Source organism: Podarcis vaucheri (assembly GCF_965113315.1).
Source record: "Podarcis vaucheri genome assembly, chromosome: 14".
NCBI lineage: Eukaryota > Metazoa > Chordata > Lepidosauria > Squamata > Lacertidae > Podarcis > Podarcis vaucheri.
Window position 1 is genome coordinate 46,102,747 of NC_138752.1, and position 27,697 is coordinate 46,130,443.

Sequence of the window (27,697 nt, forward strand, 5' to 3'; positions counted from 1 at the left end):
TGTACAGGTCGGCGCTGCACTCTCGGCGACAAAGAGGCGCCCGTGCGTAAGTGATACGTCAGCCAAAGAGGGGGCATCGGGCGTCACCACGCATGCGCGCCCAGAAGCGCATCCCAGCGGAGCTCAGCTGAGGAGACGGAGATGCCGCCGCTGTCAAGCTGGGTGAGGAAGAGGAGGAGGAGGTGGGAGTCGGAGGGGCCCGGACCCCCTTCCCCCCAAAGGGGTCAGGGGGCGGGGGAGGGAAAGGCCGAAGCGGCGTCGCGGCTGCTGCTGCTGTTGTTGTCAGTAGAGGTTGTTTTACTCGGAGTAGACCCGTTGAAAGTAATGGGCAGGGCAGGGGGAACTAAGGTTCGTTCCTTTCGACGGGCCTGCGGTGTGTAAGGCCTACATGGGCAGAACCCACAAATGATGATGATATTATAATAATATAACACGTTTCTGGGTTGTGTAGGAGTAAGTTATACTCGGAGTAGACCCGTTGAAATCAAATCAGCCTGAACTCTACGATTCTGCATGGATATTCCCTTCCAACTCCATAATTCGATGTTGGAGATAGCCTAATAATAATGATAATGATGATGATGATAAAATAATAATAATAATAATAATAATAATAATAATAATAATATGTGTGGTGGTGGTGAGAGGTTTGCCAGCAAGCAGCCCATCCTCAGGTAGAGTGTGGGGAGGAAGTGCCCTTTCCTCTTTCCCTCAGTTCTCCCCCCCCTCTCTGGGCGACCCCTTCAGGCAGGGTGAGAGTTCAGAGGCAGGGAGGAGGAGGAAGAGGATGACGACACAGAGATTTAAAGGTTCCTGCGCAGGTGGAGAGATTCCTCTCAGGCTAAGGGCACGTTGAGGCACAACACGCACGCACAAAATAAGTGGCAACTTTTAAAACAATTAAAACAGTAACCGAGCTCTTTAAAAAGAGGCAGTTTTAAAAATCAGCAAAGCAGGGTGCAAACCAAATTTTTAAAGCGGTTAAACTAAGCAAACAAATAGGTTTGAAGGGTGCCAGAACGACAGCAGTGTTGGTGCCAGACAAGTTTGTAAAGGGAGGGCTGCATACGCACAATAGGTTTAAGGCAACCCCCGAACAAGAAACTTCCCCTCACAAAACTATAGTTCCCTTAAACTACAGGTCCCAGGTTTCATGAGGCAGGATGTGTATGGAAACTGTGAAATTTGCTGGGCCAGTCCAAAGTGTGCCTAACCTACCCAGCAAACCGCCTCCAAGAATTGTTGGCAGATTCTTCTGGGATGTTCATGAGAAGGCGTGGAAGGCGGCAACCTTCCACTGTTTTTTGTTCCCAGCATTTGGTACTTTTGATTCCTTGTGCATGGAGGCTTCATTTGCTATCTTAACTTAATTCAGGATTAGGCTATCTTAATCCAGAGGAAGGGAAGGTTCCGGATGTTGTCGGACTCTTGAAATCCCATCAACCCCATGCGGAGTGGCCAGTGGTCAGGGATGATGGGAGTTGTAGTCCAACAGCAGCTGGATTGCTACAGGTTCCCCACCTGTGGCCTAGAAGAGCAAAAAGACTGCCTTGCTAGCTCATAATAAGGTAGGCCTGTGGACAGTAGTTGCGCATTTCATTTCTAAAAGCTGCCTTTTGAGTACCCACAGCCTGAAGGCAACAGCCCCCCTCTGCTGTCCCCCCCCCAGCAAGTGATATCCAGAGGTAGATTGCATTTGTTTTGCAGTAGCCATTGGTAAACAGTTTGTGTGGATTGTGTAACCCTTCTACATGTAAGCAGCATATTTGCTCTCTGCCACGCCCCCATGTGTTACAAGCATGGCATTAAAATATACTTTCCCAATTCTACATAAAGCCCATGGGAGGAAGAAACCAGATTTGTAGTAAACACAACAAACGTTCTGGGGCTTCTGACTTCATTTTCTAAAGGGGATATTAGAGTCTGTTCCTGCAGGAGAATATAGACATAGGCAACTTTTCTCGGCATGCAGTTGCATTAACTTTTAAATTTGATTTCCCTTGCATGTTCCAAAGTGTGTGAGAGACACTTTTTGCCGGTTTGTTGATCAATATTCTTTACAGCAGCTGAAGAGAGGTTTTTTTGTTTGCTGAAGTGAACAACCTGTTTTATCTCTTCCTTTAGAACCAACGAAATTTTCCTTAGTAGGAATAGAGGTGTGTGAGATGTGGATTCAACCACAGGTACGTAAAGTGATTCTGTATTTCATTAGGAGGAAAGCATGTAGACTTGATGGTAACATTGGCACAACTGGGAATTTATATTGACCTGCCTTGTTGGCAGTTGAGAAACCTAAGCAGTCCTGTTCAGACATCTTATTGTTGGGTAATCTTGATAATCTGTTAATGCTTTGGATAGAAATGTTTTTAAATGCATATAATTAAATGGTTAGAAACTGCTGTACTATTGGCTATTGGTAGGAGTTTCTTCTAATTTTTGTTCCCATAAAGCCCTCTAAGTCAACATATCTTCCTTTCTTGCCTCTTTCTCCCCACCTCGGTATAGAGATTATAATTTAATAAAGGATCTAGTCATTATTAACTCCTTCCATTGGATTATTAAGAGCCTGTGTGCACTCTTAATTCCTTTGTTGTTGTGACAACAACATTCCTTTCCAGAGTTACCTAGTACTGGAAAACATCGCCTCTCCCATTACAGCTGTGCTCTTTGGCCCTGTGGAGCCTTCAGTGTGGGGTTCCTCAGTGTTCAATTTTATCCCCTATGCTGTTTAACATCTACATGAAACCACTAAGTGGGGTCATCCAGAGCTTTGGAATACGTGGTCAGCAATATGCTGATGACACACTGCTCTGCATCTCCTTTACATCTGCAGGTGAGGCAGCGGAAGTGCTGGACCAGTGTCTTGCCTCCATAATGGACTGGATGAGAGCTAGCAAATTGAAGCTCCATCCAGAGAAGACGGGGGCACTGTTAGTGGGTGGTTCCTTAGACCAGATGGATGGGAGGTTGTCTGCTGTTGATGAGGTTGCCCTCCCTCTGAAGGAGCGAGTACGTAGCTTGGGAGTACTTCTGGATTCTTTGCTGTTGCTTGATGCTCAGGTGGCCTCAGTGGTCCAGAGTCCAACAGCTTTGGCTGGTGACCCAGCTGCTCCTCTATCTGGACAGGGATAGCCTAACTTCTGTTGTCTGCACTCTGGTAACCTCTAGGTTAGATTACCACAACGTGTTATACGTGGCACTGCCTCTGAAGCCGGTTTGGAAGCTTCAGCTGGTGCAGAATTCAGCGGCCAAGTTGCGCAAGAAGATTTGAGCATATTACACCAATTCTGGCCCGACTGCACTGTCTGCCAATTAGTTTCTGGACCCAATGCAAAGTGCTGTTTTTGACCTATAATGCTTTAAACAGCTCAATACCACAGTACCTCAAGAACTGCCTCTCCCCTAATGAACTGACCTGGACCCTGCAATTATCATCTGAGGCCCTTTTTTGTGTGCCTCTCCCACGAGAGGTCCAGAGGGTGGCAACATGATGACCGGCCTTTTCTGTAGTGGCTCCCCATTTTGGGGAACACTCTCCCCAGGGAGGCTCACCCACCACCTTTATTATGTCTCTTTAGGTGCCAGATGAAAACATTCATCTTCAGCCCAGTGTTTGGCTGATTAATAGTCTATGGCTTTTTAAATGAGCTTGTGTGAGTGGGATTATTGGTCTCTTTGTTTTATTATGTGTTCTGTTCTCGTTTTGTATTTTTATGCTGGGAACCAACAACAACAACCTATCTCATTGCATTAGCAATGCATTTTTCTTTACACATTGGATTGTGTTCACAGAAAGACATAACGGGCTTACTCTCTTCCCATAGCTTGTGGCGTGCTTCAAGATCTAGGGCCGCGCGGGCTTTGTGCTGGCTGCTGCAGGTACAAAGAGGACATGGAGGAGGGTTTGACGTGGCCGTCGGAGAGGCTGGAAGTTCAGACAGCTGCTTCTCCCGGGGTCAGCCGGCGGATATCAGTCAGCGAATTCTCTTGCCATTGCTGTTATGATATTCTCGTCAATCCCACCACCTTGAACTGTGGGCACAGCTTCTGTAGGCATTGCTTGGCATTATGGTGGACGTCTTCCAAGAAGAACGAGTGTCCAGAATGCAGGGGGAAATGGGAAGGATTCCCCAAAGTCAACATTCTTCTCAGGTGATTCTAGCAGTCAAGGACTGTGATATGTGGTCTTCATACAATGGTTGAGATGTGTTAGTCTGCCCTCTTTGCTTTGTAAGAACCGTTGGTCCTACAATCTTCATACTTTTAATTTCATTTTTCATTTCACTTTTAATGTATATATTGCTATACGCAAGGTGGTCTGCAAGCTGAAGAACTAACAAAGATCATATACCTTATAACAATCTGATCCAATGCAAAAAAAGCCATAATAAAAAATGACTTTAAAATAAACAACTTAAAGTAATACTCAATAATCTATTAGAATATCATAGTACACGATGAAATTAAATGTCATCAAACAATCATTGGGTAGAAATTCACTCCTAACAATTACAATAAATATTTGCTAAATTATAATTAGTAAAAACAGCAAGTCACAGTGCATAAATACCACAATATATACAAAACCATGTAAAAGGATCAAATTGAGAAACAAGACACACAACTTGTAAAAATATATATTAAAAAAAGAAATCCTGAACTCATTTCCCCCTCTTCTCTACTTTTGCTGTTCTTAATGCCATGGTTTGGGAAAGGCTTACTTCTTAAGATCCTCTAAATGCCCTCCACTGTCAGTCTCAGTGTTTCAGTATTGCATGAGTCTTCCCTGGGGTAGAAAGACCACTGTAGAGCTTGCTTGGTGCTCTCCACGGCTGTTTCAGTTCAAACCACTGGAGGAGGAGTTCCAGGCTAATAGCCAGATGTTCTCCTCCAGGCCTCTCCCCACATCACACCCTCTGCCCTCTTTGAGACATTTTTGTGTGGCTAGAATGTGTCCTTGAAAGGTGATGGTACCTCTTGCTTCCCTGAACGGAGGGGTGTGTGGGTGTGGGTGTGTCTTTTGCATAGCTGCAATCCAGCCTCCTGTCTGCTGGTGAGACTCACATCAGTTGCACCTCCCCTTTCTGCTTCTAGCTCTGCCCACCACTGGCACCCTGGGAAGCCTGTCCATGAGATAATGTGGTTGTAAAAGATCGCCCTGCCCCCCCTTTAAAGGGTTTAGCCAGCAGAACGACTTACCATTATCACCTGCTTGTACCCAACTCATCCTCCACAGAGCTCATGGTAGCTCATTTATCAGTGCTGTAAAGTAGGCCAGGCTGAGAAGAGAGTGCAGTTGGCCTGAGGACAGCTAGCAAACTTCACGACCGATGAGCTAGACTCTGGTCTCCCCAGTCCAGCATTCTAGCCACGTGCCCCAGAGGAGAAGGCCCCTTCTCCAGATACAGCCTGGCCTCAAACTGCAGGAAGAAGTCTTGCAAAGTAACGCTCTCTTTTTCTAGGGATGCAATCGAAAAACTGTTTCCAGATGCTATCGAGCAGCGGAAGGACGACATCCAGCAGAACAGCGACGTGTCCCTCAGCCTTGCCGCCTTTCAGAAATACGGGAGCGATCAGACCTCCACAGCTCCAACGGCGGGGCGAATTAATCCTCGAGGAGGGGGGTTTTTCTCCGGCGTGCTGACAGCGCTAACTTGTGTGGCTGTAAGTCTCCCCCTTTAAAAAGCCCTGTGCTGGTGGGACATAAAGGGCTTTGCTGAGGATGGGTTTTTGAAGAGCTGATTGTATAGTTGCAGAAAACCTAACAAGTCTTCTGACTTAATGGGCCCCTTCAGAGAAATTTCAAAGGACATCCTGTTGCCCTCCATCTTAGTTCTCTTGAGCAGGAAAGGTGAAGGGAAGCCTATAGACCAGCCTTTCTCAACCTGTGGGTCCCCAGATGTTGTTGAACTACAACTCCCATCACCCCTAGCTAGCAAGGCCAGAGCTTAGGGATGATGGGAGTTGTAGTCCAACATCTGGGGACCCACAGGTTGAGAACCGCTGCTGTAGAGGTTCGCAGCTACTAGATTTGGTTTTTGTCTGCCTTTGGAAGTTGCCTTATATTGAGTCAGACCATTGATCCATGCAGCTCAGTTTGTCTACACTGATTGGCCATGAATCTCCGGGGTTTCAGACTGGGGACATTCCCAGCTCTATTTGGAGACCCCAGGAATTGGACCTGGGACCTTCTAGATACAATGCAGATGCCCTAGCACTGAGCTTTGGTCCTTCCTTCTTCAGTAGCTGGGATGCCTGGCATTTGGCTGCAGCTACCAGGTAGGTTTCCACCTCTTTCCCCCTCCTACAGGCTGATGTCCCCAAAGAAAATGCTGGAGACTAGAAAGTGGAAAGGTACCCAGAGGGAAGAGTAATGTTTGACATGGTGCATGAAGTTTAGTGCTCGCTTCAGCTGCAGGGCTCCCATAATATATTCCCTTGCGCTTCCACCGTGCTGTTATGGGAGGCTGTTCTTGTCCCAGAGTCACCCAATGAGTCCTTGGCTACCAGGCTTTCCAGCTGTATGTCATCTCCCCCTCCAAGCTGTATTTAAGCCAGGCTCCTTGGAGTGCCAGCACCAGAAACTTTACTGTTGGTGAATGTTCATTTTTGCTTTGTATTTATGTACAGTTGTACCTTGGTTCTCAAACTTAATCTGTTCTGGGAGTCCATTCGACTCCCAAAACCGTTCAAAAACCAAGGCGCGGCTTCCGATTGGCTGAAGGAGCTTCCTGCAGTTAAGCAGAAACCGCGTTGGATATTCAGCTTCCAAAAAATGTTTGCAAACCGGAACACTTACTTCCGGGTTTGTGGCGTTCGGGAGCCAAAACGCACGAATACCAAGGCGTTCGAGAACCAAGGTATGACTATACTTAAGCCTACATTGGGCGGTGTTGTTTTTGTTTCTTTTTTGTAATATTGAAATTATTCTGTGTTTGCTAAATTGTTGATTTTTGTAATTTGGAATTCACTGGCATGTGCCGTGTTTAGAATATTTGTATTTCCAGTGCCCTCTATATTAATGCTTTTGAATGTTTGCTGCAAGCTGTTTTGGGCACATCTCGTCGTGGAAAAGCAGCATATAATTAAACTCAATCAATTAATCAATCAATCAATCATTCAAGTCCAGCACTATCCTTTGGACCCCACTGGGTGCTTTGCTCTTGTATTAAACATCTGGAACATGTTTAATATGTTTTATAGTCACCCCAGTCACCGCTGTGCATAACCCGTCATGGACCCTCTTCTCTGCTTTCTAGGTAGTTTTGCTCGGCTATCACTGGAGCAGCCGGGAGTCGGAAGATGACCTCCTCGTCCACAAACCCGTTGCGAAATGGACTGCTGGGGAAGTGGTACACTGGCTGGGGCACCTGGGACCCTGGACTTCCCTCTACAAGGAGAGGTTTTTACTTGAGCGCGTTAATGGGAGGTGAGGAAGATCCCTTTGGTGATGCTCTGAGATTATTGAGAGAGAAACTTCATTGTACCTGGTGCCTTGCTTATAAAAGATTTTGTGCTCCTCAGGTGATGTGAACACAGGGGCAAAACAAAACAAAAGTCTTGTTGTGTTCAAAGTAAGTTTTCTATCTGTAGCGTGGCTGTTAGCAATAGTTCCCTGTTAGTCATCTTGCTAGGACCATGTCTAAATTCTAGAGTAGGCAGATGCGCTTTGCTCTCAGTGCAAATATCCACAGACCCGTCTTGTCTTGATGGTGATATTCGACTTGGTAGTTCAGCGTGATTTGGAGCAGGGCAGAGGGCGTTTCCTTCATGTTCCAGTAACTCCTGGTCTTGCAGGCTCCTGCTGACGCTCACGGACGAGGACTTCTCAAAGGCTCCTTACAATGTAGAGAACAGTAGCCACAGGAAGGCCATTATGACGGAACTGGAACGTGTGAAGATGCTGGGCGTCAAACCACCGCAGAACCTTTGGGAGTACAAGGTGAGAGGATGTTATGGGAAGTCCTGCCTCCAGTGGCTGTAGACCTTTAGCCCCTGCACCAAATCACCGTATTTTTCGCTCCATAAGATGCACCTGACCATAAGGCGCACCTAGTTTTTAGAGGGGGAATGCAAGAAAAAAAATATTCTTTAAAGGGAGCGCTGAACAGAGTCTGTATGCATCCCAGGCTCTGCTCAGCGCTCCCTTTCGCAAGCCGCATGGAGCGTGTGTGCGGCACTGGCAGGCTTTTCCCCAGGAGGAAGATGGGCAGACCATCACTGATGGGCTGCCCTTCTCCCTCCTCAGGGCAAAAGCCCCCAGGAGCGGCACACATGCTCCACGCGGCTCATGAAAGGGAGTGCGGCTCTTGGGGGCTTTTCCGGGAGGTGGGGGAAGGGACTGAGGGGCTACCCTCTCTCCCTTTCCCCACCTCCCACAAAAGCCATGTGTGCGGCTCTTGGGGGCTTTTCCCGCCTGCCTCCTGCCAGCATTTGCTCCATAAGACGCACACACATTTCCCCTTACTTTTTTCGGGGGGGGGGGGAGTTCATCTTATGGGGCGAAAAATACGGTACTCTTCTGTCCCTGTGGTATTTTGATCCTTGGCATCCCTGCTGCGACCCAGCCCTGCTCTTGAGCCTGCTCCCCATCCTGTCTTCAGCCTGTGTCGCCCAAGTGCGGTGTAATGGTTTGAGTGTTGGACTAGGACCTGGGAGACCAGGGTTCAAAGCCCCGCTCAGCCACGAAGCTCATTGGGTGACCTTGGGCCAGTCGCCATCTCTTAGCCTAACCTGCCTCACAGAGTTGTTGGGAGGATGAAATGGGGAGGAGGAGAACCATGAATGCCAACTTGAGCTCCTGGGAAGATAAAAGTGCCATAAAAAGTTAATAAATACATGAATAAAATAAAAGTCTCTTAGCCTAGCTTGAAGCCATTTTACGAAGGAGCAGGGAGTCTCCCCAATTTCCGTGGAATTTCCTGCATCTGAGAGAAAATGCCACAGTGTTCACCCCATTGTGCAATTTAATGCTGGCAAGTTCCCTCCCCACTGCCTACACTAATTTCTTACACAATTACATTCTGGGCTGCTTGATGCAGGGCTGGCCTGAAGGGAGAAATCCACAGAGCAAATCCCCTCCTGCTGATTAATAATGGGGAACTAATTTATAACAGGGATCTGGGGAATGAAAGGCCGGTTAGCTTAACGTCAGTAGTGGGGAAACCCACTAAACAGGTAGAATTGCCAAGCAAGAGGAACAAGCCTTGCTGAAGTAGAATCAGCATGGCTTTTGCCAGGGTAGGTCCTGTCTTAACATCTAGAGGGTTTTTTCCCCTCCCCAAGTGTGCTAGCAGAGATGAACCAGTTGACAATGGGCTCTTAGGTTTTCAAAAGGTTTTTGAAAATTTATCCCCGAAAATTTATCCCTGAGTAAGCTGAGTAGTCGTGACATAACCACAGAAATCCTCTTATGGATCAGGACTTACTTAGGAATAGAAACAGAGTACTCTCGTACCTTGGAACTCGAATGCCTTGGTACTCGGACGTTTTGGCTCCCGAACACCGCAAACCCGGAAGTGATTGTTCCGGTTTGCAAACGTTCTTTGGAACCTGAACGTCCGACTGGGCTTCCGATTGGCTGCAAGAGCTTCCTGCAGCCAATCGGAAGCCACGCTTTGGTTTCCGAAGGTTCTGGAAGTCGAACAGACTTCCGGAACGGATTCCGTTCGACTTCCAAGGCACGACTGTATTAATAAATGGACAGTTTTCTCCGTGGTGGGATGTGGAAAATGGAGGGTTGGTATTGGGACCTGTTCCTTCCTTCCTGGTTTATTGGTGATCTAGAATTAGGGCTGAGCAGTGAGGGAGCAGGATTGCCCTGGGGTCTCAGGTGGGGCAGTGATCTTTCATTCTGCTATCTATAATGATGCCTCTGATCTCTGAAGCACCAGAACAGAAGAAGATAGAGCCTCTCCCCCAGTTAGGCAGGGTTCATGTGACCCTTAATATGACTCGGATCTTATGTTACACGCCTGGAGGGTGAAGAGGTTGGTGAGACAAAGCTGCATTTCACAGAAGCCCCCTTGCCCTCTCCCTTGCTTCCGTTTGCTGTTCCTCGTGTCTTCTTCATGTGTTCCGGCTAACGGCTGACTCTCCCCCCTTTCTCTCCCTTTCCTCGCATTCCAGGCGGTGCATCCTGGGAAGTCGCTCTTCCTGTTGTACGCCTTGAAGAGCTCCCCTCGGCTCACCATGCTCTACTTGTACCTCTTCGATTACACGGACGTCTTTTTGCCCTTCCTCCACACCATCTGTCCCATGCAGGAGGAGGAACTGGAGGACATTCTTGCAAAGCTGCTAGTAAGTAAGAGCGGGAGACGTCCGCCTTGGGAACATGCCCCCCCCTCCCGAACACCCAAAAAGTGGGAAGGGGTTTTGTGGGGCGGCAGTACAGAATGCTTTGAGGTTGCAGATCAGCGACCCTCGCCAAAAGCCCTGTGAGCAATGGCCCCAGGAGCGAAAATGGGGGCAAACATCATGGGGGCAGCAAGCCAAGGGCTTTTGTATTTCATTTTATTTAACAATTTTCTGAAGGTTTTTAACACATTGGGCTCTAGAATCCAACACATTTATAAAAAGATAATAAATAGAAATATTTCAAAAATAATAATAATAAAGAAAAATATAAAATAGAGTACTCATGATTCTTACAAAACACTATTACAGTTGTACCTTGAATCTCAAACACCTTGGTTCCCAACAAATCGGCTCCCGAACGATCGAAACCCAGAAATGAGTGTTCGAATGATTTTCAGAAGCTGGACGTCTGGTGCGGCTTCCCTGGCTACCGATTGGCTGCAGGAGCTTCCTGCAGCCAATCAGAAGCTGTGCTTTGGTTCCTGAATGTTTTGGAAGTTGAACAGACAGATTCCGTTCAATTTCCAAGGTGCAACTGTATATAGAAGAGAAAAAAGTAACTAAAAATACTGTTATCACTGGTAGAAAATGTGGGATATCTCTACACATTGGGATTGATTGCTAAATCATTCTTTAGAACCATAGCTCTATGAAGGGAGCAGGTGTCTCTTACAACTCTCAGGCCCCTTAACAGACTAGACTTCCCAGGATCCTTTGGGGGAAGCCAAGACTGTGTAAAGTGGCATGATACTGCTTTGAATGTTTGGTGCAGGTGGGGCCTTAGTGTGAAGCAGATTTCTGTGTTCCTCTGCAGGCTTGGCAGACCCCAAATACATTAATTGCCACCGCATAAAGATATGAGGGATGCGGGTGGCGCTGTGGTCTAAACCACTGAGCCTCTTGGGCTTGCTGATCAGAAGGTCGGTGGTTCGAATCCCCACGATGGGGTGAGCTCCTGTTGCTTGGTCCCAGCTCCTGCCCACCTAGCAGTTCAAAATATTGGTAAAACCTATTCGGTGTTTCGCAACTTTCTGACTAGTTGCAGGAGCTTAGCCAGACCTAGCAGAGTAAACGCAGAATCCACGGAAGCAATTGGCGACTTGGCTGCAGACAGGATAGATGAAGCAGGAACCAGGAACTTGTAGTTAGGTGTTTGTTATATACAGTGGACTATTTACAGGAACGGAACACTGATCTTTTGCTAGCTCTCTCTGACACGACTCACAACTCCTACACCTGAACCTCTGAACACTGAACTTCTGAACTAACACATTCCAGTTAGTAGGCCATTAATTATCACTCCCTTGAGAGAGCTTGACCAATCAGGGAGCTGTAACCATGTCTCCGTTATCACCAGGCAGACTTACTCCTTCAGATTGCCTTCTGGCTGTCTGCCAAACCTTAATTGACTCTGTGTGAGTAGCTGCACGTACACAGATTCCCAACGCCAAAAAGTGCAAGTAGATAAATAGGTACCGTTCCGGCAGGAAGGTAAACGGTATTTCCGTGCGCTGCTCTGGTTTTGGTGTTCTGTTGTGCCAGTAGCGGCTTAGTCATGCTGGCCACATGGCCCGGAAAAACTGTCTGCGGACAAATGCCAGCTCCCTCGGCCTCTAAAGCAAGATGAGCGCTGCAACCCCATAGTCGTCTGCAACTGGACTTAACTGTCAGGGGTCCTTTACCTTTTTAAAAAAGATATTTGCAGCGATACAGGGTGCCTTTCCTTGATGTTATGCTTCCTTAGAGATACTCGCTTGTCCTTAGCAAAAAAACCACCTGTTTTCCAAAGGTGGCATATACCTAATATGGACAAAATGTGCTCGCTCCAGGGATCGCACTGCCAGAAATCTTCCTGGGAAATCCTAAGCCCCACTGTAACATTAAATGCTGAGATAAGAAAATGCTTCCTGCCAAGATTACCAGAATCGTCATCTTTAAGAGCAGGGCTCAGCAAACTTTTTCAGCAGGGGGCCGGTCCACTGTCCCTCAGACCTTGTGGGGTCCGGACTATTTTTTTTGCGGGGGGGGGGGGAATGAATGAATTCCTATGCCCCACAAATCACCCAGAGGTGCATTTTAAATAAAAGGACACATTCTACTCATGTAAAAACATGCTGATTCCCGGACCGTCCGCCGGCCGGATTTAGAAGGTGATTGGGCCAGATCCAGCCCCCAGGCCTTAGTTTGCCTACCCATGGATTAACCAAGAGCCATTCTGGTATCCCCAGTGTTGACGGGCGTGTTTTTCTAGCCTGCTGTCCATCTGAAATGGCTTTGCTTTGGGCTAAATTGAACACACACACACACAGAGAGATCCTAAGCCACTTATGGGCAGAAACATTTTTATTTGCTTTCAAGGAAAACCGGTCAATAAATTTTGGGCATGCCAGTAGCAGGAACCAAATTCTGATGGCGACATTTGAACCAGAGATATTTTGGGGTGGTCCCCAGCCTGCTTTCCCTGAACACTTTCTGTCTCTTTCAGGACCTAAAGGAGCCTGCTTGGAAGCAGTGGCGAGAATTCTTTGTGAAATACTCTTTCCTGCCCTACCAGCTAATAGCTGAGTTTGCTTGGGACTGGTTAGAGGTGCATTACTGGACGTCCCGCTTCATCATCGTCAACGCCATGCTGCTCTCTGTGCTGGAGCTTTTCTCCTTCTGGAGGCTGTGGTCAAGAAGGGAGCTTAAGTAAGTCCCTCTCGGACCCTCCTATCTTCCAGAATTAGCAATCCTGTTTTTGTACTTGTAAAATCCCTTTGTTTCTCTCTCTCTCTCTCAAAGAGAGAACTTGCACTGAATAGAGAGATTCCTCTTTTTCCATCTCTCAACTGTGACTCAGCTTCTTCCTGCTCAGGGGAGGAAAAGCTTGTTGTGCAATGGTGTGCCAGGGATCTTTTATTTTTGGATATCAAAAAGTCCCCAAGGTTAACTTGACATGTCTCGTTTATGAGCAAATTGCTTTCCAGTGAAAAGCATGTGACTTAGAGTGCTCCAGATAAGCAACCTTCATTTGAAACGAAAAGGAGCGTTGTGAACCACACATTTCCTGTACGTGTTGGAGGCCCACCCCCCGTTTTTGGTACTCCCCTCCCTCCTTTCTCTTAGTTTCCCTTTTGAGCTTGTTTAAAACTCCTTAAAACTATTACGGTGGTGTTTTCCTGTAAATGATTAAACACGTTTGCTTTCCCTGAACGGTTGTGTGCGCGCAAGGATGTTTTTAGTGCAGCTTCTGCAAGAGTTCCAAAGGTTCATTGGAAATGAGATCTAGGGCTCTAATCTGCTCTTTTCCCTCCCCATCTAGGACAATTCCTCACCGGATGTGGGGCCATTTCTGGAAAGTGTCTACCCAGGGACTCCTCATGGCTATTTTCTGGCCGGTTATTCCTCAGTTTGTTTGCAACTGCCTGTTCTACTGGGCTTTGTACTTTAACCCAATTATAAACATTGATCTTGTGGTGAAAGAAATCCGTCGCTTGGAAACTCAAGTGCTATGATGGCGTGTTCTGGGATCGGCACTGTGCTGTTCAGTCCTGAACCATCTGGTGGCATGGAGCTGCCAATTTAATTTTCTTTCCACAGTGACAAAACTTGTGATTTTTTTTTTTAATGGCACACCTACTTTTGCAGCAAGTCTTCCTTTTCAAAGCTGTGACGGCGGCAACAAGTGAAGGGAGGTGCTTTTCTGCTTTTCCTCGAGAAGGAACAATTAATTTCCCTATAATCAGAACGTTTGCTTTTGGACTAATCAAAGCGCCAAACCTTTGTGTGCCACTCTCTGTATCTGGCCATGCGGCACAAGAAGCCTGATGAGAAATCGAAGCAGTCAGGCTCCTTTTTCGTGCAAAACGAGTTCTGCATTTACACGTTAAGCAGCTGTATACCCTTAAGAGACACCTGACCCTTCTAAAAATGGCTCGGATCCTGACCCGGACCCCTTTTCCTTATACACACAGCTCTGGTCGTGTTTGTGAATTTGAAGTAATTTCTGTTGCTGTATTGATTTACTAGATCTACTTGCCAACTGCTACCGCTTTTTCTTTTAGAAAAAAAGGGAAAAGATGTTCTGCACGTAAATACCAATTGATTGTGAGACGGTGGGCTTTTTCCCTGTACGTAGATGAACGCCTCCTGTTGCCACTCGTTAAATGTATGCCAAAACCAAGATTAGCTTTATTTTAAATGATGTGCCCCTATAAATTAAACTTGACTCTGCGTTTGTAATGATATGATCTTCAGATTTGCATATGAACATTTTTAAGAATTAAAACGGAAGATTTTTTTTCTAATATTTATTATTAGTATTACATTTTTACCAAAAACCCTTCTTCTTCTCCCTCTCCCTTCTTCCCTTCACAACAGCCCCGTGAGGTAGGCTGGTCTGAGGTTTCATGGTCAGGCAAACTTCTGCCTGGGGTATACAAGATAAGGAAATGGTTACTCTGGGGGCTGAGTCCTTTCTGGACGACACTTCAGACTTATAACCCAGAGGAGAATATCACATACTGAATTGAAATGAGATGTACCGAGGTTAGGTAGGCAGCCTTGTGTCACCTGGCCCAAGGAGCTGGGTTGGAGCATGTTATCCCCTTCTGTTTGGGGAAACATTTCTTGTTTGAAGAATGGCTGAAATTATTTGGAAGTTGGTGTGTGTGTGTCTAGACAACACCCATCCAAAGCTGGGTGAAATCTAGAGCCGCTTTGATTTGTTTTTGAGAAGTGACTCGAGGAGGGGAACGTCCCATGTCTGTGAAGCCTGGCCCAAGTGACGCCCTTCCTTAATCATCTTCACATTGAGGGTTGAACGACCCACATAAAGTATCCGGCCAGAACAAATACTGGGAATTGTAGGGGGCGCTCGCCAGACACTTGGCTGCTTCGCGGTCGCATTCGCAAGCCATTTTTTGGCACTTGTCTTCTATATCCTCTGTGGAAAGAAAAAGGGAGACCAGGAATCAAGCCTATCATTCGAGGCATTGCAAAATGGACACCAGAGTGCGCAGATTTTTCTGGCCTTCAGTAGAACGAGAGGGAATGAAATACTTACTTAGATACTAAATATTTTGACTAAAACTGGATGCCCAGGGTCTTGGAAGGGCCAGTGCCTTTAGGAATGACAGAAACACTAATGGGATGAAGCACATCCTATGTGTGGTTACTCAGAAGTAAGTCCCACTGTAAGTGGATAGGGCAGCCTCCCTTAACCTACTGCCCTAGATTCCCAGTTCCCATCTAGCAGCCATCAACAGCCCTCTGCTCCATGAATTTGACTAATCTTTTTAAGTCATTAAATTGGTGGGTATCACTGCCTCCTGTGGGAGCGGGTTCCACAATTTTACTATGCAGTGAGTGAAGAAATCCTTTCTTTTTATCTATCCCAAATCTTCCAACATTCATCTTTGATAGATGTCCGCAAGTTCCAGTGTTACGAAAGAGGGAGAAAAGTTTCTCTCCACTTTCTTCATGCGATGCGTAATCCTAAAAATTTCGATCATGTCGCCTCTTACTTGCCTTTCCTCTAAGCTGCCATCTTTCCTCCATCCCATTGGAACATTTCAGTTGCCCTTTTCTGAACCTTTCCCATATCCTTTTTGAGGCGAGGCAACCAGAGCTGTACTCCAAATGCTGTTGCCCCCTAGATTTGTATAACAGCACGGTGATAAATTCCTTTCCTAATGAACCCTAGCGTGGAATTTGCCCTTTTTTCACAGTGGTCACACACAACTGCATATTTACAGAACTATCCCACGACATCCCCATTTGTAGTTCAGCAGCATCTGGAGGGGCAAAGCTTCCCCACACCTTAATCTGACGTGGACACCTCTCTGAAATTCCTTGCCTTAGCTGTCAACTTACAGATTTGAAAATAAGGGACCGGCAACCTCGGAAATAAGGGATCAGCAGCCAAAATAAGGGATTTTAGTCAACCAGCTGAAATACGAAGTTAAAGGGGACCAGATAATTTGGGAGAGCAGCGCCAGTTTTTAGCCCTTTGTTTCCAGAGGTTGCTACTCAAGACACCGGCTGATGAAACACTGCAATTAAATAACTACAAGCAGCAACCGCTTTTTGCGCAAAACGAAGTCCAAGCTACGAAGATGCTGCTGCAGTTCTGTATCTTTTCTCTCGTGCTCCATCTGCAGCTCTCAGTTCCATCAGGCAGGGCGGGAGGAAGGGAGCGGGAATAGCGCCCGAAGTAAACCCGCAGATCAGACCATCTATGCTAGTCCACCACTACAAATCTATGGGAGAAACGCTTGCGGTCCTTCCTCCGCTTTCCCCCTCTGTGGTTAGCCCTTGGAACACCTGCCCGCGCCTCCGCCTCCGCCTCCTCTCTCTGAACTGCTTTCTCTATGGTTGCCCTCGCTCTCCTCTCAAGGCTCTTCAGCAATTCATACGCCGCGCCAGGCTGCCCATCTCATCTGCGTCCTTCGGCGGCACAGCCGCAGTACGGCTTAACAGGAGTGGGAGCGGCGGTGACGGGCAGAGGGGAGGCCCCAGGCAGAGACGCTCAGTTTGGTGGCCGCGAGGAGGATGGCGGTGGAAGGGCCCGAGGCTCCCGCCAGTCCTGGCGGGGAGGGGCTCCCGGGGGCCGAGGCTGGTGAGAGGAGGCCAGAGGGGGGCAGGCCGGGCAGCCAAGCAACACAGTTGGAGCCTCCCTCCTCCCTGGCTCGCAGGGAGGGAGGGAGAGGAGCTGCTTCCTTTGAAACCCGGGAAATTTAAGGGACATCATCAATAAGAGACAGCAGCGGGACACAGCGCTGGGATAAGGGAGTTTCCCGCCAAATAAGGGACGGTCGACAGCTATGTTCCTTGCTTACAGCTAGAATATCTCTTGGGCCTTAGAATCACAGAACTGTAGCATCAGAAGGGGCCACAAGGGGCATCTAGTCCAAGCCCATGCAATGCAGGAATAGCAGCTAAAGAATCCAAGCCGGATCAGGGCCGTGTTGTTTTCCCTGCGGTGCAGGGCCTGGTGTCAGGATGCCGAGCATTGCATTCAGGTCCTAGGCAAAGAGGGCTGCTGATGCTACTAGCAGATATGGCCACCAGGGTGAATGAAGGGGGCAATTGGGGCTGCAATGCTGCCAGTCTCCATGCCAGTGGGGCCAGCTGTTGGAGAAGCTGAAGGAGGCCGGGGTGGGCTCCAGCGACCCAGCTGCAGCCTGGGTGCCCTGAAACTCTACCCAGCTCTGAAGCCATGCCTGCTTGGCAGTTTCAAGTGGGCAAGCTTTGCCCTTGGTTCTGAGAAGAAGTGGAAACTGCAAAACGAGTCTCTTAAAAGTGCATCCCTAAGAGAGGGCAGGGACGTGGCTGGTGCTGTGGGTTAAACCACAGAGCCTAGGACTTGCCGATCAGAAGGTCGGCGGTTCGAATCCCCACGACAGGATGAGCTCCCGTTGCTCGGTCCCTGCTCCTGCCAACCTAGCAGTTTGAAAGCACCTCAAAGTGCAAGTAGATAAATAGGTACCCCTCTGGCGGGAAGGTAAGCGGTGTTTCCATGCGCCGCTCTGGTTCGCCAGAAGCGGCTTAGTCCTGCTGGCCACATGACCCGGAAGCTGTATGCCGGCTCCCTCGGCCAATAAAGTGAGATGAGCGCCGCAACCCCAGAGTCGGCCACAACTGGACCTAAGGGTCAGGGGTCCCTTTACCTTTAAGAGAGGGCAGGAGGGGAGGTTGTCAGATACAGCTGCCGTTATGGCAGCAAAGCTCCTCCCCGCCAGGGGAATATCCACTCACCACACTTGGCCGAGTTGTTCTCGCACTCCCAGGTGTACTTCTGCAACTTGGGGGAGCAGCCCTCCTTCTCGGCTTCTCCGTAGCAGCAGTCATGCTGGAAGCAGCACCTGCCGGTCCCAGAAGAGAGGATGATGGCTTTGTTTTTAGAGCACTTGCACAATGCCCTACGGCCAGAGCGGCTCTCAGGGCGACTTGCATGTGTAGATGCACACACAGTTAAAGCAAGGCAAGGCATTCCCTGCCTGCGTGTATCGACAACTGAAGAGACACAACACAGTCATATCTGAAGGAGCGTCTCCGCCCCCATCGTTCTACTTGGACACTGAGGTCCATCTCTGAGGGCCTTCTGGCGGTTCCCTCGCTGCGAGAAGCCAAGTTATAGGGAACCAGGCAGAGGGCCTTCTCGGTGGTGGCAACTGCCTTGTGGAACACCCTCCCACCAGATGTCAAAGAGAAGAACAATTACCTCTTTAGGGAAGCTTTTAATGTTTGATGCATTACTGTATTTTAATACAGTGGTACCTCGGGTTACATATGCTTCAGGTTACAGACTCCACTAACCCAGAAATAGTACCTCGGGTTAAGAACTTTGCTTCAGGATGAGAACAGAAATTGTGCTCCAGCGGTGCGGCGGCAGCAGGAGGCCCCATCAGCTAAAGTGGGGCTTCAGGTTAAGAACAGTTTCAGGTTAAGAACAGACCTCCGGAATGAATTAAGTACTTAACCTAAGGTAACACTGTATTTTGTTGGAAGCCACCCAGAGTGGCTGGGGATTATTATTATTATTATTATTATTATTATTATTATTATTATTCCTGAATTGCAACATTCAGAGGAGTGTGACTTCTGCAGTACGGCCACATTTCAGTTCCCATAAAATGCAAACTGGTCAGGTTCGTCTTTAAAAGCAAATTGAACCCAATGTATTCTCCGCCCCTAGTTACGCATAAGCTCTCTGGGAGCCAGCCAGCCGCTGCTACGAAGCTCTAAGGCAAAGGGAGAGCTTCCAAGTCTATGAAAAGGTCACCTTCCTCTTGACTCCTGGCCGTATGAGTTGCGTAGGAGGGCCTTCTTTTGGGGCGGATCAAAGTACCAGCTTGTCATCTCCATGCCTTCGAAACAACAGCAACGGGAAGCTGACCTGCTAGCCTACATTTTAGTCTGGATTTGGGGCTGGGAGAAGTTCTGGGAGAAGTGGAAACAGCTGGAGACATGTGCCCCACTCTTCCAGCTGTGCCACGAGCATAGCAATTAAAGCCACATCTTCTCATTTTGCAAGATTGTGGGAAGCAATGGAAGTCTTGTTTTTCAAAAACTTCATTGCAGCAACCAAATGGTCATAAAATATATCCCGTATAGATGGCTATATTTTGGGCGATGGTTTTTAGTTTGGAACTGCCTAAGGATGTGGGTTATTTTCCCAAACACAGGAAAAGTGGTTTGGCCTTAGCCAGAGAATTTGGTGCAGTTTCCAAGTTTGCACATTCTGATGTGGCAGTGGCTTTCTCTCTCGAATAGGGGTGGCCGAATCTATCAATTTCCATGTCTCATTCTTCCAACTTTAAGTTCGTTTCACCACCTTTCTTTTACAAAGTCCTCACAATTCCCCCCCCCCAGTATACAGTTTTTTTTGTATGCAGTTTTCCAGGCAGTATACATTTTTGCAGGCAGTTTTCCTAAACTCTCTGCATTTTTGTCTGTTATTTTCACTAATATAATGTATGTACAGTGGAACCTCAGGTTGCGGACGTAATCCGTGATGGAGGCACATCCGCAACCCGCAGCGTTCGCATCCTGAAGCACCGTGTCTGCGCCTGCGTGATTTGGCTTCTGCACATGCACAAAGCGCCATTTAGCACTTCTGTGCACATGCGTGAGCGGCAAAACCCGGAAGTAACCTGTTCTGGTACTTCCGGGTTTCCCACGGTCCGCAACCCGAAAACACATAACCTGAAGCGTCCATAACATGAGGTAGAACTGTACTTCGATGCACACTTTGCCGTAATATCTACATTCTACATACATTAGGTTTGAGAACTGCCTTACAAAATTTGGAGAAGGGCCCATTTCACAGGATAGCCGTGTTACAATTTCCATATAGTTTTGCAAAGTGTGAATTAGGTACAGCATTCCCCCCCCCCATCCTTACTCTTGAAGGTCTAATCTCACTTCTCCCCCGTCATCCTGGTCTCTTGTTTAAAATTATTCCCTACCCCACAGGTTTATAATTTAAAAGACATGTCACACAAGGAAAATTACGGGGAGGGTAGAGGAAAAAAGCAAACTCGGGCACCAATACTTACAGCTAAATATAATGTCTTGTGGGTGGGGCCACAGCAAAGCTAGGCAGCTCCAAACCTTTGGCTGGGAGTGCTCTCTTTCTTTTCAACCGGTTCCTGTTTGCTTATTTAGATTTCTAAATGAGCCTTCCCATCCAGAAGTTTGAAGCTACTTAGCTTTGCTCTGGCCCAAGACATTCTATTTAACTTTAAAGCTCAGCATCTGAGTTTGCTTTTTTCTTCTACCCTCACATCCTTTTTTCCTCATGTGTCATGTCTTTTAAGTTGTAAGCTTGTGGGATGGGCTCTGTCCCCAGAAACGTAAACAGGGGAGAGGCTAGAGGCCTTCCTGTTAGGAATAATGAGATCTGAGGTACCAAGTAAACAAACAAATTTGTTTATGTATGCCCACTACAGCAGCGAGAATCCTATATGAACAGAGATGGAGAGAGGAGATAGTCCCTACCAAGGAGTGGCAGATGAAATTAACGGAATATGCAAAATTAGCAAGCTTAACCGGCAAAATTAGAGACCAAGGTTTTAAAGAGGAATGGAAGCCATTTGTACACTACTTAGAAAACCATTGTAAAAGTGTTAGAACTTTAACCGGTTCGGAGTAAGTTCAGCAGTTATAGTTTATAAGGAGAATAATTTGAATGTTTAAATAGTTTGAAAAAATAGAGTATGCAGCAGGAATGGGAAAATTTAGGAAGCCATGGAAGGATAGACAGGAAGTCGATGGAATAGAATTATGGATTGATGTAATGCAGTGCTTTTTTATGGGGGGGACGCAGGGCTACACATACCCCTAAATATTTTTGTGTATCTTTGTACTTTTGTCCATTTACTGTATTTATTTCCCCTGATTTGAACTATAAAATGGTGGTTTTCTTGAGTCAAAATGAGAGTACCCCTAAACATTTTTAAAGAAAAAAAGGACTGATGTAATGTGTCTATTTCTTTTCTCTTTTTCCCTTCCTTTTCTTTCACTTATTCTTCAGTTCTGTATTTTGTACTTTTATAAATTCAAAAATAAAAATTAAATAATGAACAAAAAACTTGAACAGGAAAGGCTTTCTAGACTCAAGACTGTGTGTTCCTCCCCACTTAACTACGGGGTGTGGAGTTCCAGGGTGTCCCGAAAAATGACTTGTAGGAGAGAAAAAAGGACACCTCCCTCAAAAGTAAGTGTATCACAAACCCAGAACCTTCGCCTATGGAGATTTCACCCCTTTGATCATTTTCCAGTGCAATTTCTTCAACAGATGCACGTCACATTTCATGTTGTTTCTCTGCACCCAAGTACAGTGGTACCTCAGAAGCTGAACGGATCCGTTCCTGAAGTCTGTTCAACTCCCAAAACGTTCGGAAACCAAGGCGCGGCTTCCGATTGGCTGCAGGAAGGTCCTGCAGCCAATCGGAAGCCGCGTCGGAGGTTCGGGTTCCAAAGGACATTCGCAAACCGGAACCCTCACTTCCGGGTTTGCGGCGTCCGGGAGCCAAAACGTTCGACTCGCAAGGCATTCGCCAACCAAGGTACAACTGTAGTGTTAGACAGAGATAGGGGAAGAAATAATGCATTTCTGGAACAGAACATTTCAGATATTTTGACCTGACGGGTCTCATACTCACCAGTCTGCCTTGTCCCTGGGATATCCGGTCCCTCCCAATCCGCAGTAGCACCCGTAGCGCATGTAGGCAAACGGCGAGCGCTGTGTGGTGCACAAGATCGCCCCGGCGAGCTGGATGAGTCCCCGGCGGGTCCGCGGCGCAGCATGTCCCAATGGGCTTCCTGTAGCTAGGGAAAGGAAAGCAGATGGGAATACGCAAGCAGAACTTGTCAGCGGGCTGCCTCTTGTGGCCAGGTGTGGCGTTTGCCCTCCTAGGTGTGTGACATCATACTGGGTTCATAAGGAAAGGGTTAACTAATTGTAAAATGACTAACCCAAGGGGAGGAATTTGAGTTAGAGTTAGGGGGGTGGAGAGGTTAGTCTGGAGTTAGAGACAGAGAGAGGATAAGTCTCTGGGTTGGGCTAGTCTGATGTGGGAGAGTGAGAGAATCTGTTAAGAGGTGTCAGTCAAACAGTTGATATAATCAGTCAGAAGGTATTAGGAAGGTAAAGGTAAAGGTAAAGGGACCCCTGACCATTAGGTCCAGTCGTGACCGACTCTGGGGTTGCGGCGCTCATCTCGCTTTATTGGCCGAGGGAGCCGGTGTACATCTTCCGGGTCATGTGGCCATCATGACTAAGCCGCTTCTGGCGAACCAGAGAAACACGGAAACGCCGTTCACCTTCCCACCAGAGCAGTACCTATTTATCTACTTGGACGTGCTTTCAGACTGCTAGGTTGGCAGGAGCAGGGACCGAAGAATGGGAGCTCACCCCATCATGGGGATTCGAACTGCCGACCTTCTGATCGGCAAGTCCTAGGCTCTGTGGTTTAACCCACAGCGCCACCCGTGTCCGTATAGGCCGATAAAGAAACTAAAGTTAAGAAACTGGCAGGAAATTTTATCTGAGAAACCATAAACTTGTTAATGCTTATAAAATAAACTTGTTTATTTGGTTCAATTTTAACAACTGTCTGGACTCAGTGTTTTATCCAAGAGTAACGGCTTGGTGGCAGCGGGGAAGCGAGCACAGTGATCAATAGACCGTTAAATGTCCGGGGACCCTGTGTGATCGCCATACCAGGGAACCACTGGCGGAAGAAGGTGGGGGCAGAGTGAGTAGCCCACATCGGGTGTCATGGGGGGGGGGTTGACATCGCGACTGCCACCCCCCGGGATGCTCAGCACTTGCCGCACACCCCAGGATCTCGCCGCGCACACCCCGGGACGCATGCCACTTGCCGCGCAGCCCCCCAATGCGTGTAACACCACCTGTGGGCGGTGTGCCACGCCCCCTGGAACACACGCCAGCCACGCCCCTGGATGTTCACCACTCCAGGTGATGGAGCAGGTAGTGGGGGTGGTACAAGGAGGAGTATTCAGAGGGAGAAGAAGGAGCAGACTGGGAAGAGGAGGTGTGGGAAGCTGGAGAGGCCACAGGGTTTAGTGAGCAGGGAGAGTCTGTGCCAGAGAACAGTCCAGACTCAGACGCAGAAGCAGAAGCAGAGGCTGGAGAGGAGGGGAGGCCAGGAGACAGAGATGAGCCAGGCTGCTGATGAAGCCAGGCAATCTCCCTGTCCTGCTGCAAGAAGCTGCCCTGGTCTCCCAGAACATGCAGAGAAATGAAGAGGGCAGAGCAATGAGAGACAAGGCGATGGAGCCTCAGATCACTGGGGAAGGAAGAAGACTAGGGGAGCTGGGGGAAGGTGGGAACCTTCAGTCTTCACAGCGGCCTCACTGGGGCAAGACCTCCTGGAAAGAATTGCCATGACCACTAGGCCTGAGCTATGGTTTGTTTCCTTTGATAAAGAGTTAACTTTGCTGGCCTTGGGCGATTTATTGTTTCAGTGCTGACCTAAGCCTGATTGCAGTCCTGACATCACGATTGCCTCTCCCAAGCTGCACCCACTGCCAGATGTCACACGTGTTGGCACACACGGTTTGTCGACAAAGCATAAAAGACGCCGAAGGGCACAGACAGAGGGGGCTGCCTTTTGCAGAGGGAGAACACCCATCCGTTGAGCTGACTGGCAGAGGCTCTCCAGGGGTCAGGCAGGGGAAAATGCCAGCCCTATTTGGAGATCCCAGATCTTGAACCTGGGATCTTCTGCATGCAAAACATATCCTCCCCCAAGGAGCCATAGACTGTCCACAGGCTATAAGTGCTTTGTCACTGGGAAAGAGAGAGAGAATGACTATTCCCCTTGGCTGGGGCAAACGTAGAGGTGGCCCCTTCTGTGATGCCAAAAAGGATGTTGTGGGTCTGCACAAAATGCACATATTTTAAGTGTTATGTTCAGAGGCACATTTAGAAATAATTACTATGATTTAAAGAGAAGAGTACCTCCCTAAAGGGATGCGGGTGGCGCTGTGGGTTAAACCACAGAGCCTAGGACTTGCCGATCAGAAGGTCGGCAGTGTGAATCCCCGTGACGGGGTGAGCTCCCGTTGCTCTGTCCCAGCTCCTGCCAACCTAGCAGTTCGAAAGCACATCAAAGTGCAAGTAGATAAATAGGTACCCCTCTGGCGGGAAGGTAAGCGGTGTTTCCGTGCACCGCTCTGGTTCGCCAGATGTGGCTTAGTCATGCTGGCCACATGACCTGGAAGCTGTACGCCGGCTCCCTCAGCCAATAAAGCGAGATGAGCGCCGCAACCCCAGAGTCGTCTGCGACTGGCCCTAATGGTCAGGGGTCCCTTTACCTTTACAGAGCAAGCGCTCTGTGACCTGTGTGGGGGACTGCTCAGCCTGGAATTTGAGACTTCACCCCGTCTAGATGGAAGCTGGAACTTGTGGCCTCGTAGGAGAAAGTGGAGGCTCCGTCCAGTCACTCTGCTTTCGGCAGGGCGTGAGAACCTAACCTGAGGAATGTACCTTTTATTTGCTTACTGTGGGGAATATCTACTTTCTGAAACCTCACTTACTCAAAAGGAGGTATGTGTGCTGGCTGCAAGCAGCTGGTAAAACCTCAAAAGTTGTGTGAGTCAGCACAGCTCTCCAGAGCTAAAATAACGAGTGGAAGGGCCCCCGATTCTGAACTCTCGCTCATTCCCACTTACTGCCTTGCGGGACAACTTCAAGAAAAGGCCAAGGAGTAAACCCTATACAAATCCAGAGTGGCGCCTTGTATGCCTAATTCCAGCAACTCCTGCAGCCAAACATCTTGCTCTGCTTTCCTTCGGATCACCTCAGCGAGGCGGAGAGGGGGGTCTTGCCATCTGGGCAGCCCAGGTCCTCCATGCACACTCCCATCAGCCCCCAGAAAGCATGGCCAAGGGCCAGGGATGATAGGAGACAACAACAACAACAACAACAACAACTTATTATTTATACCCTCCCCATCTGGCTGGATTTCCCCAGCCACTCTAAGCGGCTCCCAACATCATCATCATAGCGATAAAACTTCAAACATTAAAAACTTCCCTAAACAGGGCTGCCTTCAGATGTCTTCTGAAAGCCAGATAGTTCTTTATTTCCTTGACATCTGAAGGGAGGGCGTTCCACAGGGCGGGCGCCACCACCAAGAAGGCCCTCTGCCTGGTTCCCTGTAACTTGGCTTCTCGCAGTGATGGAACTGGCAGAAGGCCCTCAGCGCTGGACCTCAGTGTCTGGGCTGAGCGATGGGGGTGGAGACACTCCTTCAGGTCTACTGGGCCGAGGCCGTAGCTCAGCAACACCTGGAGGGCCAAAGGTTCCCCATCCCTGCTTGAAATGCATAACGTGTGGGTGGCCTTACTTAATTTCCGCCCCACCCTTCCTCCCCAAGGAGCCCAGGATGGCATAAGCAAGAAAGCAAACCAGCAAATAACATGCAAAAACTTTTATAAACATCCACCTAGGGCACACGTTTCATTTCAAGTTTGCCAGGAAAAGCATCTTTGGGCCGTCCGGTGCCAAAGGGATTGTTTGGACTCAGCCTGACCCTTATGTTTCCCTCCCCTTATGGTTTTGATCTATGGGCTACTTTTAAAACGAGGCTGCATTTTAAATTGCATTTTAACCTGTATTTTAAATTGGTTTGTTTTTTCCTATTATGTTTTTACTGTAATTTTACTGGTGTTAGCCGCCCTGAGCCTGGCTCTGGCCAGGGAAAGCGGGGTATAAATTAAAATTATCATCATCATCATCATCATAATCTCCAGTGCCACCTACTGTTGGACTCCCTGAATTCCACCCCCAGTCCCAATGGTCACAAGTCACCACACTGCTAGGTATTTGTCATGTGGCACAGGGAGGATGGCATTGCGCTTCACAGAAAGAGAGTCCAAAAACTACTGGGTGCATGTAGGACCAGTGGCGTAGCGTGGGTTGTCAGCACCCGGGGCAAGGCAAGTAATTTGTGCCCCCTAACCCGTGGATTTGAGCCTCCTAACCCGTGGATTTGCACACCCTAACCCAAACCCCCAGATGTTGTGGCCGGTGCGGCCGGCCCCCCCTGCACCCCCCACGCTACGCCACTGTGTAGGACCTCTTGAAAGCTCCTCAGGGAAGGCAGCATGGGGTAGTGGTTAGATTGTCAGGCTAGGTCCTGGGAGGCCGGGATTCAGGTCCCCACTCAGCCATGAAGTTCACTGTCTCTCAGCTGGACCTACCTCACAGGGCTGTTGTGAGGGCAAAATAACCTGCCTCAAATAAAATGGAGGGGGGGGAGGAATAACTGTGTGTGACGCCTTGAGTTCCAAGGAAGAAAAGTGAGATGCAAATATAATTAATAAATAAATAAGCAAGCAAGCTTTTGGGGAGCCCAGTCAGTCAGATTGCCGTTGGGCCAGGCACCTAGAGAATTCGCACCCTCTGTCAGGAGTCTTGGGAGAGCCTGATTCCATTTCTGGCTGATGAATTGCTTCATTTCCTTCTCGCTTTTCCTATCTGCATTTGTTTGCTAGGCATAGACTGTTGGGTCAACAAAAGAGGCGAAGCACCACCCTTTGTACACTGCTGGCGAAGGCAACAGGGTGAAAGGCAAACAGGGAAAAAAGAGCAATGCTCTCCGTCAAGATCCTGGCTCCCGTCTTTCCATGACGCCATCAAAGCTGGTTTGCGAAGCAGCCGGATGCCGGACCGTCTGCCACGAACGACACTCTAACCCACAGGGTAGCTAGACCACCTTGCCAGCCCAGCTGCCGGGCGACAGAACAGAGGGGCAGACCGGGCAAGAGGTGTTGTAGTTTAGCACCTGCTTTGCATACAGAAGGGCCCAGATCCCATCACTGACAGCATCCCTGTACCCCATGTCCCTGCAAACTGTCCATTTATTTCATCCCTCCTCCTCCCTTTTCCTTTTACAGCCATTCCTTTTTTAAAACAGCTTCTTCCTCTGATCTGCTTCTTTCCCAGTACGTTTCCGAGCACAATTCAAAGTGTTGATGCTGACCTTTAAAGACCTAAACAGCCTCGGCCCAGCATACCTGAAGAAGCATCTCCACCCCCATCGTTCTACCCAGACACTGAGGTCCAGCTCCGAGGGCCTTCTGCCGGTTCCATCACTGCGAGAAGCCAAGTTACAGGGAACCAGGCAGAGGGCCTTCTTGGTAGTGGCACCCGCCCTGTGGAACGCCCTCCCATCAGATGTCAAAGAGAACAATTACTACCAGACTTTTAGAAGACATCTGAAGGCAGCCCTGTTTAGGGAAGCTTTTAATGTTTGATGTATTACAGTATTTTAATATTTTTTTGGAAGCCGCCCAGAGTGGCTGGGGAATAAATAATAAATTA

General features: G+C 48.3%; 2 protein-coding genes across 4 annotated transcripts in view; one reads left to right on the forward strand and one right to left on the reverse strand.

Annotated features, from left to right (window-relative positions):
* Positions 1 to 14,642, forward strand: BFAR (bifunctional apoptosis regulator). 3 transcript variants are annotated; one of them, XM_082199814.1, is made up of 10 exons: positions 1 to 162; positions 1,376 to 1,568; positions 2,125 to 2,183; positions 3,825 to 4,152; positions 5,463 to 5,664; positions 7,260 to 7,429; positions 7,798 to 7,942; positions 10,129 to 10,299; positions 12,842 to 13,044; positions 13,658 to 14,642. In XM_082199814.1, exons 4-10 carry the CDS (start codon positions 3,893 to 3,895, stop codon positions 13,848 to 13,850), a joined length of 1,344 nt encoding a protein of 447 aa, XP_082055940.1. In that variant the 5' UTR covers positions 1 to 162; positions 1,376 to 1,568; positions 2,125 to 2,183; positions 3,825 to 3,892; the 3' UTR covers positions 13,851 to 14,642. The 3 variants fall into 3 exon arrangements, with proteins under 3 accessions (XP_082055940.1, XP_082055939.1, XP_082055938.1); XM_082199813.1 differs by lacking the exon at positions 1,376 to 1,568 and having other exon boundaries at positions 1 to 182; XM_082199812.1 differs by lacking the exon at positions 1,376 to 1,568.
* Positions 14,401 to 27,697, reverse strand: part of PLA2G10 (phospholipase A2 group X) — a 17,582-nt gene continuing 4,285 nt past the window's right edge. Inside the window, exons 2-4 of the mRNA XM_082199956.1 lie at positions 22,005 to 22,170; positions 18,094 to 18,200; positions 14,401 to 15,280 (exon numbers count right to left, since the gene is read on the reverse strand). Coding sequence (XP_082056082.1) covers positions 15,132 to 15,280; positions 18,094 to 18,200; positions 22,005 to 22,170 — 422 coding nt within the window. The 3' untranslated portion in view covers positions 14,401 to 15,131. The remainder of the gene's footprint in view (positions 15,281 to 18,093; positions 18,201 to 22,004; positions 22,171 to 27,697) is intronic.